The sequence below is a fragment of the Alexandromys fortis genome, unplaced genomic scaffold (genome assembly GCF_014885135.2).
Source record: "Alexandromys fortis isolate MF-2015 unplaced genomic scaffold, M_Fortis_MF-2015_v1.1 scaffold_116, whole genome shotgun sequence".
In the NCBI taxonomy this organism is placed as follows: Eukaryota; Metazoa; Chordata; class Mammalia; order Rodentia; family Cricetidae; genus Alexandromys; species Alexandromys fortis.
The window spans coordinates 4,400,464-4,414,761 of record NW_026067998.1 but is presented as its reverse complement, the minus strand read 5'-3'; the positions used below and the strand labels follow the sequence as shown (position 1 = coordinate 4,414,761).

At 46.6% G+C, this 14,298-nt stretch overlaps 1 protein-coding gene across 6 annotated transcripts in view; it reads right to left on the bottom strand.

Moving 5' to 3' along the window:
• Positions 1-14,298, bottom strand: part of Nck2 (NCK adaptor protein 2) — a 113,045-nt gene that overhangs the window by 20,972 nt on the left and 77,775 nt on the right. For 4 of the 6 annotated variants that reach the window (XM_050160502.1, XM_050160503.1, XM_050160499.1 and 1 more), the window contains exons 3-4: positions 10,272-10,330; positions 9,426-9,667 (exon numbers count right to left, since the gene is read on the bottom strand). In XM_050160502.1, coding sequence (XP_050016459.1) covers positions 9,426-9,651 — 226 coding nt within the window. In that variant the 5' untranslated portion in view covers positions 9,652-9,667; positions 10,272-10,330. The remainder of the gene's footprint in view (positions 1-9,425; positions 9,668-10,271; positions 10,331-14,298) is intronic. The other 2 variants (XM_050160504.1, XM_050160505.1) reach the window with 2 other exon arrangements.

Below are 14,298 nucleotides of genomic sequence, written 5' to 3'. Positions count from 1 at the left end.
GTGCCACCTCCCTCCTGCCCTTGGGGGGGGGCAGAAGTAGATGATATACCAGAGAGACCCGGAATAATCCGAGAGAAGGTCCTAGTGTCAGGAGGAGAAAGGGCACTGCTTCCAAGGCACAGGTATCTGGACAGATTCCTTGCTGTTCGGGGTAGACAGAGGTGATCAACGCCCAGTCCTCCAAAGGCCTGTGCCCCTACCTCTAAGTCCTCAGCTACTGATGGCCCACAATCAGCAGTGCCCAGCTGGGACATAAGGGACTTCGCTCCTGGCTTTGGCGAAGCCTCAGTTGTCTGACTTTCATAGCAAACTGTGGCATAGTGATCTAGAAGAACCTCCTAGAAATCAGCACAGAGCCCATAAACTATCTACACAGGAATAAATAACATATAAAAAGCCACAGAGGATCCAGGGGTCCTCTTGAGGACCACATAGCTAACTTTTGTCAACGCTACACTTTAACACAGCACACCAGGGTAAACAGCACGGATCTGGTCAACTTCAATTAGTAGCACGACAATAACAACACGTTACAACTCTACTTACAAATACCCGCTAGTAAATTTTGTAAGTCAGCCACTCAACAGCTGTGCTTCCTAAGGAAACAAAAAAGACAAAAATCAAGCACATTTCCCACGGAAAGCCACCACCCATGCCGTGCTTTCCTGAAGAAACACAGGTGGTGCAGCTTCAAATATATTTAAGAACTGTCCTGCAAAGTGCTTTCCACAGCTGGGTAAACCAACGACAACCTAAGCACGTTTTTGCAGAACCTGTAAATCCAGGAACAGAGCGGAGGAGCAATAACAGCCTGGAGGGAAAAACCTCTAGGCCAGTGGTTCTCAACCCTTTAACACTGTTCCTCATGTTGTGGTGAACCCTGACCATAAAATTATTTTTGTTGCTACTTCATAATTGTTAACTTTGCCACAGGAGTGAATTGTAATCAAAATATCTAATGTGGTACCCCTATGAAAGGGTCTTTTGACCCCCAAAGGGGTCACGAGTCACAGGATGAGAACCACGGCTCTCAAGGTAAAAAAAGGTCACACATGTGACCTTGACTGACCCAGTACCAGCTGGCTGAGCCTGTTAAGTAGTCCCTGGCTCTCTGTGCACGAAGCAGGAGCCTTTGGATGCCCACCTACCCTCTCCATACTACCAAGAGCGAGCACAAGGCCAGGGCCAGAGGAAAGTGGGTACCAGAAGGAGCTCAGGTGAGTATGGGGGACTCGGCAGTCAGTACAGCTACGCGGTGCCAGTCAGTGATGCCCCAAGGCGCCTCAGCTGTGGATGGAGACACGCAGTAGAGACGAGGAACATTTCACACATATGGAGGGGAGCGAACAACAAACGCGGGCCATATGGGGAAACGTGGTCTGAAACGCGGTGAGGTGGTCTTACTCATTCCCAGTCCACGCCGCTCTGTTCCACGGCTCGAGTTAACTCTTTAGCTCAGAGGGGGAAGGAGTTCTTTAGCAAGCTGCCACATGGTGAGACGGTAAAAACAGCCACTATGTCAATTATCCTGAAACACAGACAGTCCTCAGGGTCCCCAGGGCAGTGTCCCATGACCCGCCATGGCCACCAAAACTCATGTGTCCGCACATCCCTTAAATAACACGACAGACTATTTGCATAGAATCGAACCCACACACATCCTCGCGTGTACTGTTTGCCAAGTACCACCCGATACAATGTAAGCGTTATGTATGGTGTACTGTAGCCTATGGGATAATGACAAGAACAGAGAGCTGTACCTACGCTCATAGACACACAGCATCCCTGATTATTTCCAATCCGCTCGGAGTTGGTAGAATCTTTAATGTGAAGCCTCCCAGTGCTGAACCTGACTCTCTGACCTCCACGAAGACACAGGGGCTACAACAGCGCCCTGGGCAGAGCAGCACGGGTCTCATGCGCCCCACTGTGCTACACCAAGTTTCCTGAGGTAGACGCTCCTCCCACACCTCAAGGTCTCTCCTAGCTTTTGTCCTATTAGTAATTTTTTTCCCCCTTCAAAACAATCTGTCTCTATTTTCTAATCATCCTCCCACTAATCCGTTGTAAGTTGTTTTACATTTTTGGTTCTAAATACTTGGAAGCTTATGACATACGAAAACAAATCTGAATTTATTCTGAATGTCTGGCAGCACAGCACTAAGTTTCCATAGGGTTCCTGCAATAATGCATGTGACAGCCTGTTTCGATTGGGAACAATCTGGTGAGACGGAGTTGTAATGGATTCTAAATTACAATGCATTATGTTTAATTCATGCTTGCACAACGGCGGATATTACACCGCGGAGAGGGTGAAGTCATGACAAAACAGACCTCGGGAGAAGCTGGACCTCTGAGCCGGAACTGAGAGCCTGCCTTTCTAAACGTTATAATACAAATTTTCCGGGGGCGTGCTGGCCTTTGTCCTGTTCTCTAATGAAGCCGCTGCGCAGAGTGCCTTGGCGAGGAAGCATGTTCCAGGACAGGGTGGCTAGCAGCAGCGTTCTCATTCCTGAAGAACAGTCAGTGCAGAGAAGCCCACGGCTTCTACAACGGATAAGAAGAGTACACAAACGCTAAGCATTCCCCCAAACCAGAAGCACAGGGACCGTCAGAAATCTGCCATTCCTGGCCAGTGTCAGGCTCCCTGCAGAAAGAGTCCATACACTTTGCACTGACTCCATTGAGAACAGTCACAAGTCATCAAAACAGCCTAACTGTAGTGCCTACAAGCATCAAGAGATTAGATACAAATGCTAACCGATTCTCTCAGAGCCAAGACACCCCAGGGAAATGTGCTTCCTTCTAAGTTATTTTCACAGTTTCCAATTTTCTTAAAGGTATGTCCATCTTAAAGACTAGAGACAACTATTTGATAGTTTTATGAAATACAGTCAGGCTCCAAAACCACAGAGAAACCCTGTTTAAAAAAAAAAAAAAAAAAGAAATACAGTCATTTCATGGGTTATAATTTTTTTTACATTTTTAATTAAAATATAATCACATCACTTGTTTCTTTCCCTTTCCATTCTCAACCCTTCCCATGCCCTCACCATTTCAAATTGATGGCCTCCTTTTTTTTTATTGTTACATATATATTACATATAAATGGGCAAATACATAAATACAATTTTCTGAGTCCATATTCATTGTTTGTGTGTATATATCTATACACATATAGACATAAGGCAGGCTCTTCTGTACCGGAGACCATTACAAAAAATGACACACAGACACAATGCAAAAACCAATGCAATGCACTGTATGGTTCCCCGCCCCAACTGACAGCAGAGCTCAGGGAACGCCACAGAAAAGGGGGTGGAAAGAATGGAGGAGCCAGAATACCAGGAGGTCTGCCATGAGACTTTCTTAGAAATAGTTGCATAAACGAGACCTGAATGGTGGCTCAAAAACAATCTGGGTGGTTGCCACAAGCAGCAGGCATTCCTCACTCTCATCCCAGAGATATGCAGAAAATAGATCGACCACAGGAAGTTGCAAAGCAGGCAAGGGCATCATTCTGATGAGGAATCAGCAGAATGTATGGGCACCTGTGGTTTTCCCCTGCCTCACGCTCGATCACAGTGCATACTCATGATCTCTGAAAGGCTAATTCCTAACTGAAGTCGCTCCTACAGAGCTGGGGCTCATGTCCTAGCATCCCCTTGACCATGAGATGCTTCTGGACACAGGGTGGTCTCTAAAGAACTCTCTTCAGTGTGCCTGTTTGCTTTTAATGCACAGCAGAGCAACAGAAACCCTGTTTCTGGGAGCCGTTAGAGACTAAGCTGCTGAGACCACCCCAGTATGACACACACAGACACCCACTAAACCTGGGAAATTTACATCCATTCATTAACATCATCATCATCTAACCTGGAACCGCACTCAAGCTGTGTTAATCAGGACCTAGTTTTTCATGTCTAAAACAAGCAAAGTGTTGTTTTTAAACTGTTCTCCTACATTCCAGAATGCTAACTTGGAGATAGTTTCCAATCTACTGCACAGGGAGACTGACCACTCAATGCAGACGGTCAACTCTATGTAGACAAGCACGTCAGTCAGAGCAGACGTGTACTCTGGATGTCCTATCTGGTGTTCTTAGGAAGGCCACAGGGAAATTCTCACGCCAGAGGTGGTATCGCCAGCTTCAGTGTAACAACAGATGTTTTTTACATGTTCACATCCCAACCGGCTATATACATCTTGCTTAATTTAACAACCTATATCTTTCTATATAAGTCATAAAAGCATATTAGCAAGCCCACTGGTCCTCCTGTTGGAAGCCTCCAGGTCCTTTCTAGACAGAATTTGGCCCCTTACTGTTGATAGGGACAATACACGAAGGGTAGGCTGTTTTGGCAAGGACAAAGTACTTGGTGACTTGCAGGCTGCTTCATGCTCATTTTTCAGGCAACTGCTGTAGGCACCCAGTGGCCTCTATGACAGCGGGCTCCTGCCCACTACTACTTACTCCCAGTTCACTGACTGATGGAAGACAAAACTCAGAACGGTGACTAAGGGAATTGTAAGTATCCTTTTTGGGAAACAGGTATGATTTAAAAGAAGCAAAATATGATGGCACCAATGGGAGAAATCGCTTGACCCCGTGATCTGACAATTTTTACAGGGGACCATTTCACCCCATCAGACAGAGGCATCAGAATCAGGTCCACTAGTTTACCTTTCTGTAAATACATGAAGTCTGTATATGGTATCCTGGAAGACTGCATGTGGTCCTCACATTAAACATGTGAGAAGCCACCCGTCCTGGCTCACACTGTAATCCCAGCACTTAGAAGGCTGAGGAAAGCTACAGAGAACTCAAGGTCAATTGGATTACCCAGTGAGATCAAGGCCAGACCAGCCCACAAGGCAAGTCCTCTCTGCCTTGGTGGGGGTTACTTATAATAATGTCAACTGTTAAACTACTGTGTTTAATTTTTACATGAAGGAGAAACTCACTTCCAAGTTCATTCAAACTTTAAAATCAAATCTGAGAGAGGTGTTTAAGTCACTGGTGAGTGTCGTACAAGTTCTCTCCCTAACAGAGGTATCATAGCTTTAACATTCCCTAACAATTCACTGTGAAACACTTGTCTACGCACACAGCTCTTGTCTTTGTCTGCCAGAGGGCTCCAGTATCAGGCTGGATCCCCTGGCAGTGTAGCGAAGGAATCCTAGGACCTGAAGGCTCCCAGGCAGGAACTTGGTGAAAGCAGAGAAAACACCCTAGGTGAGAAAAGCATCCAGGCATCACCCCACCCCAACGCACCAGCATTGGGACAGGGGTCAATCTTGCCTGTCTTTCTTGCCAGTCTATCCTTCCATCCCCTCAGGTGTCCTGTTTGGGTCCAGAGTAGGTTATGTCTGTCTCTTGACCTCCACCTTTCTTCACCCCCATCTTCTTCCTATCCCTACAGAGGCTACAAACACTTCTGCTCAATTCTTTAGCTATTCATAATCACCCAGGCAAAGTTCAACACCTTCGGGACTGTGGTGGGTTGTGGCTAGAATAAGAATGGTAACAAAAAGTGTTCTTGAGGCTCGTGCACAGAAATCTTTAAAAATTATCTCCCAGGGAACAGTATCTCCATCCCAAAAGGCTAAGCATAGGGCTTTACAATATTTAGCCTACATACTCATGCAGGTCAAATTGCAATGTCAGGGTCAGAAGTAGCCTGGGTTGGCTCACTGCTGAGCTCAGAGCTGCGCCTAGACACTGCCTGAAGAAACACACTTGACAACCCATCACCTCTTGTTCTGCATGGGAACGTCTTCTCGAGGGTTCGTGATCAGGAGCTCAACACGGAAGAAAATCCAGTAGCTAAATGCTTTGCCCTCGTGAAAGAAAATCCAAGATCAGATTGTTTCGCTCAATCACAAACCAATGAAAGAAAAGAACGTTAATACTTATAACAAGACGCTTTTTGTCAACTATACTGTTACCTTCAAGCGGTTCTAAGAAAACACTGTGCGTGAGAAAAGGTATGTAAGTCTCCCAGGCACACAGACAGCCACGCAGAGCCACTGTCTCCTTCCCTAAAGGAGAGATGCTCCAGTTCAAAGCCCAGTGGCTCTGGGGGACCCTTACACAATTCACACCAAAGAAGGCATCAAGCATGAAGTCCTACCATGGACCTCAGACCCGGTGGACTCCTTCAACAAGCATAAATCCGATATGGATGACAGTATGGAGCACAGGAAGTTAAGGGATGCAGTCTAAGGCAATAGTCTGCTGCTACCTTCACACAGCAGACACACTTTCTGTTCTGCACAAGACAGTCCATAACTAAACAGGAAGCCGCGAACACTCAGTCTCCAAGGTCTGCATTACAAGAGACACCTGGGAGACAGGAGGGGCTACAGAAGGCACCTTCACCTCTGTCTGGCCTACTCACTGTGGAAGTCGGCCTGTGGAGAAGGAAGCTATTGCACAAGGAGACCGGGAGTGGAGGTGCCTCCCCTTCTTCTGGGACTGCTTCAAAAGGAAGCTTCTGTTCAGATAACAAGGTCCCTCTTTGTCTGATAGCAAAGGCGATGATGACATATGTCAAACCACACAAACAACAGCAGGAACCAAATATTAACAACGGGAGACAAGCCAGAGAGGTAGCTCAGTGGTTAAGGGTGCCTGCCATCAAATCTGAAGATGGCAGATGAGTTCAATCCTTGGATCCTTGGGATTTACATGGTAGAAACAAGGAACAGACTGCTGTGGGTTGTCTTCTGACCCCATGCCCCCACCCGCCCAACACACACATACATGTTGTGGCACACGTGCCCTCATTTTGTGTGTACATGCACATATAAAACGGGCCACTTCTCCCTGAGTCCCAAAGGCTATGAAAGTTGATTCCTATTAATAAATAAATAAATCTAGAAGCATAGTTTTATCTGTATTTTTGCAATCTTTCACGCTTGATGCAAATGTTTCCAAAGACCTATGTGCTGAAACGGAGTCGGAAGCTCACAGCAGAACCGTCACTCACTGGAGAGATTTGCTCTGCTTGGCAAAACCCTGGAGGGCAGAGTGAGAGCCAAGGGGAGGAAGTTTGAGAAATGTAAAAATTTGAATCTATTTAAGGAAGCACTTTCTAACAATCTGTGTTCTCCAAAAATGGAATTGGCCTTCTGGAGCAGTCTAAGCACTCCAGCTTAGGGGTTGGGTGGCAATCTGTCGGGGACAGGGGAACAGGCCCAGCACCAGGGTGGGATGCGCTGCTTCGCTCTGTGACTCGGGATTGTGGGAGGAGATGAACTGATCATGCGTGGGGAGATCTGAACACACTGGGCAAAGATGAGGCCTAGATCCTCAACCTGAGGCCTGGTCTTTCCTCCCAAGAAAGTCAACAGGCAGCCATTTAAGGGGCTCTCCATGACCTCAGGGGGCTTACTTTTTCCAATTCAAAGTTATGTCCGTTTTGTGGCTTACAGGATTCTGAATTTTTTTTAAGGCAAAATATGTCAACAATGCCTAATATTATTAGAGAGGGTGTGTCGGGAATGGCTGGAAAGTCCGGTCAAAAACTCTCAGAACATCACTAAAGCACTGACCCACTCACCAGCGCCGTTTTCTTTACCATACTTAAGTAACATTTCTCAAGCAAAGAAAAAGAATACACAGGGGAGGGAATTCGGTGGAAAAAGACCTAGAATGCTAATAACAAATGGAATTTTTTCCAGCAGTCTTGGAATCTACGCTGGCCACAGACATCCTGAGAAAAGGTCCATGCGCAGCACAAAATACCTCCCAAATGACTGAAGGCTTCACCCCCTGAACAGTCAGCACAGACCTTTACGGACTGTACAAGGAGGAAGATGGGTACCCCGAAACGCATCGGGTGTGATGCCCTTCTCAGTTTTCCCATGTCTCCCTCACCCCCGCCCGCTCCAATGAAGCTAATCCTCTTCTAGTAACACAAAGGAAAGTCTACATACGCTTAGCCTAAGGGATGGTACTGGCTCACGTCCTCAGCAAACCTGAAGTGACAGGCTGGCACTGTTGGCTACAAACAACTCTATACTTACCTGAGGAGACAACAACTGTCAACTGTCAGCGCAGCTCGGCTGTCCTTCCACGAGCCTCCCTGATTATATTCCAGGGTAATAGGAAGCAGTAAGCACAGTTAGTGGGCACTGTGTGCACACTCAGGTACGGCTGGTCACCACTGTGGTAGCGATCTCCTGTCGGACCCGTGGCTATGGACTGATATGGCTTGAATGTATCTCCTTACCTGGGTCCCTTTTATGAATTTAATCCCCACTGAGAGTAGTAAGAAGGAAGAAACTGGTTCCTATTACACTACTTAGAGGTGGGGCCTTCGGGTGGCAAGGGAGACTACACAGAAGGTGTAAAAATGAATACCGGTAGAATACAAAGGGAACAATGTCAGAAGACACAGATACTACAGTTCTCTATGTCCCCCAGTCTCTTGCACAGGATACCTATACCACACTGAAACTCTGCCAAGAAGGCAATACACATATAGCCACTCGACCTCACGTAAGCCAAGTTAAGCCTTATTCTTTATAAAGCAACCTACCATCAAGGAGTTTGCTACAGTGCTAGGAAATGACCTAGTATACCAGAGGAGAAGAGTAATGAACGGGAAGACCCAGAGAATGTCATAACTGAACAGGGCTTGTGAAAGTGTCCATCTGAGAGGCTTCTGATTGCTCATCACCCCAACTACACATCAACTCACTGCCTGAAACTGGTATAAAATATCCCATCACCAAAGACAGGAACAAAAAAAAACAAAAACAAACCAAAAAGTACTGGCCTTTTCCTTCAGTATGTACAAAGACAAATGCATGAGAGTGTAAGAGAAAAGGGTTAGTGTGCTGACGGGCAAAGCTATGAAACTTGTTGTGAGTCTAAGTTGGGGTCTTCTAGAGATTGAATGTAAGGAGGCCACTGTGTAGGGGTCCACAGCACACACAAGTGTTGATTGGCCTGAGATTCCAGACTCTATCAAGTATGCCGAAAATGATAAACAGAGTCTTTAACTTGACCCCTGTACAAAACCCAAGTAGGAGGTAGTTAGCAATTAACACCTGCCCCAAAACACATTTACATATAATATTACATATAATATACCACATTATACCCCTACACAGCACACTACATATACATACACACTACACACAGCATGTTGACATACTATATCACACTCACACACTGCATCATACACAAAACACATACACGCACACACACATAACATACCACATCACACCTCTACACAGTACATCACATATACACATACTATACACAACATAACAAATACTGTATACATCACATCTCTCTCTCTCTCTCTGACACACACACACACACACACACACACACACACACACACACACACACGCTGAAGCAGCAATGCTGTCCCCGGCCTAGCTATTCCAGGTGGGGTGTGGATACTCACCTAGCGTGTCCTTGAGATTCTTTACCAGGGAGCCCTTCTTCAGGCTGTTCTTGCGCTCCACGTAGTTGGACGGCACGTAGCCTGTCCTGTTGGCTGCGTTCCTCACCCGCCACCACGTCTTGGAGTCGTCCAGCAGCCACAATCTCTCGTTCTTCCGGATGTCGAGCTCCTGGTCCTGCTGGGCCGTGTAGTCCCACTTGGCTATGACAATGACTTCTTCTGTCATCTTTCATGGAGTCCTTCTGCCAGCAAAACATTTAAAGATGCTCATTATCTACCCGCACACCTCGTCCTCTGGCGGAGCAGAAAAATCAGGCAATGACAGCTCCTGCATGGGCCCTGCCACCCGTCTCCTCCAGGCCCCCAAAACACTCGTCCCTGAAATGACCTTCCAGCAAGCTCTAGGGCTGCCGAGAAACATCTCGTCACCAAAGCCTGCAGCCCCTCTCCCTGCACTACATGAGCTGCACATTTCACCGAAGCCAGATGCAAACTTCAAAAAAAAAAAAAAAAAACACGCTCAAAATAACAATCTTATAATTAAAGTGCTCATTTGCCTAAACGACACCAGCCCCTTCTAGCTGATAGGTTTACACTCAAGCTCTCAGCATATGCTGAGGAGTTTGAAGACATTTAGCAAATATAACACACCCAAACTACTCCTATAAACTCAAATTCAAATTACTGTACTACTAACGCGCCGTGGCATCCTGAGACTGAGACGGGTGGTAAAACAGAGAAAGAAAATTGGCGGAAACACTGCTGGAACGTAAACAAAGCCTGGGCACCAGCAATGTGCCCGTGTTAATTAGTTCTGACAACTCAATGTAATATGTTATAACGCACCGGAGAATTCAGCAGAGGGGTATACGAGAATGCTCCGCACAAATCACTCTACGACTTTTCTGTAAAAAAAAAAAAAAAAAAGAAATTATTCTTGAAGACCGGTTATCCACATGAAGCTGAACTTAGATGTTTAGGCCATGTTGTTCACAACTGCCCAAACTGGGCAGCAACACAGACATCCTACAGGAGGTGACCAGATAAGCCGTCTACCTGCCTATGAAATATTTAAGTGCTGGGACAGAGCGAGGGGAAGTGCAGGTGCCTCCCAGAGTGAGGAGAGCAGGAGGGAGGCCAGGCAGGCTGGGCATGTGGGTTCCCACAAGGGGCTCCTTGGAGCAAACTTTATTGAAGACCCTGGCAACCCTGTTCTCCATGGCCTTTGTCTTCGCAGCACCCAGTGCTAGCAAGATCCTCCACCCCATACCTGATCAGGTGTGCTGCAGGTGATGTCTACAGTACCCCCTGAACTGGCTGCCTCGATGTCCCCTAACTAGTTCCTGAATAGCAATTCCACGATAGGACACTCTGGGAAAGGAAAAAAAAATAAATCTATGGCAACGCAGGACTAGTGGATGCTGGGGGGAGCAGGAGCAAGCAATGCACACAAAGTTCTTCTCAGAGCTGGAGACCTACAAGGAGAGGACCTCTAGTTCTTGTCTTGTGGCTCACACATCTGATTTCCTCTGTCAGGTAAGACCTATGAAAATCATCAGGGTAGACGTCTTTTTTTTTAAGGTCCAAGACAAGGGCAATAGCAGGAACAGAGATGAGGCTCAGAGGGGATGCCCACACCAGGTTTGCTGCTAACTTACATAATTTCCCAAACTATTTAAAACAGATCACCATTTAACTCAGTTGATACCCAGCCAACCAAAGCTCTCTACCGAATGGCCTTCTGCATTCATGGTACCAAGGGGAGGAGCTGGCCACATGCATTCTCGTGCATGCCGAGAGCATGAAGACTTATAAAAACACAGCTTCCTGCTAAGTCACAGCACAGGAGAGGCTGGAAACATGCCGCACTGGGTCAGGAATGCAGCAGGCACCCAGCGCAGCTAACCAAGAGAAAAGCCACATATGCTGCAGGCAGCAGAGCTGGGAGGCCCAGGGGCTCGGTTGCCACCAAGAGTCCCATATGCTAGACGTGGAGGTGCAAGACTTGGTGTTTGGCTGGCTGGGTTTCAGCCTTTTTTGGTGGCATCTCTCTTTGCTATGTCCCACCCAATTCTTATGCCCTGCTCTGTAATATCAGATATTGAAAAATTTTAACTTGTTCTTTTATCTTATAGAAGTTCATGCCTAAGAGTTGTCTCAAGTCTTAGAAGAAACTTTGGGTCTTTGAACGGCATTGAACTAAGACCATGAAGACTTCAAAGCTGGAATGAAGGCATATGGCCACAAACCTAGGGAGCTGGAGCTGGGGGGGGGGGGGGAGTAAAATGTTACAGTTTAAGTGTTGTTTGGGTGTCAAGTTGATAAGGGATAAACTTGTGGTGGTTAAACTGTCAACCTGACTGGACTAACAATCCTTCAGGGCGTTAATGAAGCACAGGGAGGTGTTGGGGGATATTCCTGTTTTTCCAAAGAGGCTTAGTTGAGGGAGGATCTACCTTGAATTCGGGTGCCCACGATCCATGGGCTCCTGGACTGATCACAATGAGAAGGAGGAGAAAGGCAGCCAGGCCCCAGCACTGTCCTCCCTCCTTCCCGGTCAGGCCACAAACCAAGCTGCTGCCTTAGCTTCCCTGTCATGATAGACCATGCTCCTCTGAAGAGGAAGCCAAATAAATCTTTTCTCCCTTGTGGGAGGTGGTTGCTTCCTGAGCCCTTCTTCTGGCAACTGTATCTGAGCCTCCAGGAAAGGGCCAGGTACCAAGACACCCACCCTCCCCTTCTCCACCTGCACCTCCACCTCACCCTTGCATAACTCTCAAGTGATTTTCACAGGCTTTTAAAAGGAAGCAAGACACAGAAAACTGAGGCAGAAATGTCCCAGGGAGACTCCTTGGGTCAAATCTCTGAGCATGGACACAAGAAAGTCAGTGTTCCACCTAGGACTCAGGTTCTTTAAGCCATCAGTTGGGAACCTAGGAGAGCTGAGGAACCCCTTCATGACACATTTGGCAACAATAAAAGGTTTCTGAATGTGCAACCAAAAAGTAATTGAGAATCCAGCAGGGACTAGCCTGAGGTGGTCCACGCAAACTCCCTGCAGCATGGAACGCATGGAACGTGCCACATAAACGCAGGCAAGGGTGCCCAGACGCCTCAGCTCCACCGAACTGAGATAGTCGTCCTGTCTGTACAGAATCTTTTTAGGGAAACAGAATGGTTTAATTATTGGGAGGGGGAACCTTCCTGCTGTCAGCCCTCTCTGCATGAAAGTTCCAAATTAGTATACTTTGGGGCGTAGGGCTGTATCATGTTAGAATGCTTAGTTCTGAAAATGCGGAGTCACTAGCTTGAGCGTCATGAAACACTGGCAATAAACTCAGGCTTGGTAATCGCAATAAACTTTCCAGCCATTTCAGACTTGGCCTATGACACACTTCTGCTGTTTTGGACAAGGTATGTGGAGCAGTGGTCTCAGCATTGATGATTATACAATAAAACTATCAATCAACTTGGAAAAATGTTGAAGATGATCCTGGTCCTGTAGAACTACATATGAAGTAGAGGTTTCATGCTTCCTGTGAAAAACAAAGAAGGCCATGTGCATGCAAGCTTGCTCTCCAGTGGCATGGGGCTGTAAATGGAAGAGTTTGAGAAGCCCTGCCGTGGGAAGTACATCCATCATTGAACCCACAGAACAGACACCATTCTGGGCAGCATCTTTTAGGGGAGTGAGCATCAGAGATGGAGTGGTTTGTGTGGCTACAGAGCCAGTATTTCCATCTAGGATTATAGCTCCCAAATCTGTTGGACAACACAAACTGGACTCCATGGGTAAAGGGGAGGAGGGAAAGAAGGAAGAAGGAGGAAAAGAAGAAAGAGGAGAAAGAGGAGGAGGAAACCTTAAACTTGGGTGAAAAGGGATAGGAGGATGGACAGGATGACTGGAGTATGTGTGACTACAATCCAAACATGTTATATGAAAATCTCAAAGTAAAAAAAACATTATTTAAAAAAAGAAAAATAACATTGACTTAGTTTGTTTTAATGATTAATAAAGATCTTAATAAGATTAATATAACTGCCAATCTAAACGTGAAATTGAAGACATAAGGATTTCACAAACAAAAACCAAAACATCCACATAGATGGGCAGGAGGGCAAAACAAGTCTAACACTTTATTGGCAGGATATGACTTGAAACTTTGGGGAAACGCATTTGTGTGCATGTACATATAGACACACCCTAATATGAGTGCCTGTGCGCAAGTAAATGACTGAGAGAGGGGGTACGATGGGGAGGTAAGGCCAAATGGAGACAGATGTCATCCCAATGCCAATGTTCAACATAGTCTGAATTATTCAAATCATATAACAACTTCACTGAGGGCCCCTGGAACTCTTTATTTTGTGTAATCTCTCATGCCTGGGGTGGCAGAGGACTGCACCTGGTCAGCTCCTGAAAACTCACTCAATGCAGGCTTTGGAAGACAAGGTAAGCATCCTAACACATGCAACTCTGGATCTGTTGAACTGCATGGCCAACAGGAAGCAAGGTCACTAACTCTACTCCCTCTGAGACGGGGAGATGGTCTAGATAGCCACAACCATCCTCGCTACTCTGAGCAGGAAAGTCAGAGAGAGATTTAAAGACGCCATGCTGCAGCCAAGAGATGAAGCAGTCCCCAGACACTAGAAAAGACGGTTCTAGAGCCTCCAGGAGTGCAGCCCTTGATGACATCCTGGTTTCACCCAATGAGGCTTGCATTGGGATTCTGAGGAGGTGCTGTTTTGGGGCATTTGCAGTGTGGTCATGCGCTCCCACAGCAACAGGAAGCCAACCTCAGTGGGGAGTCTTTGCTTTGGAAAGGGGAGCTTCTTTTGTTCTCCCCCATTTACTGCAGTGTTCCTGGTC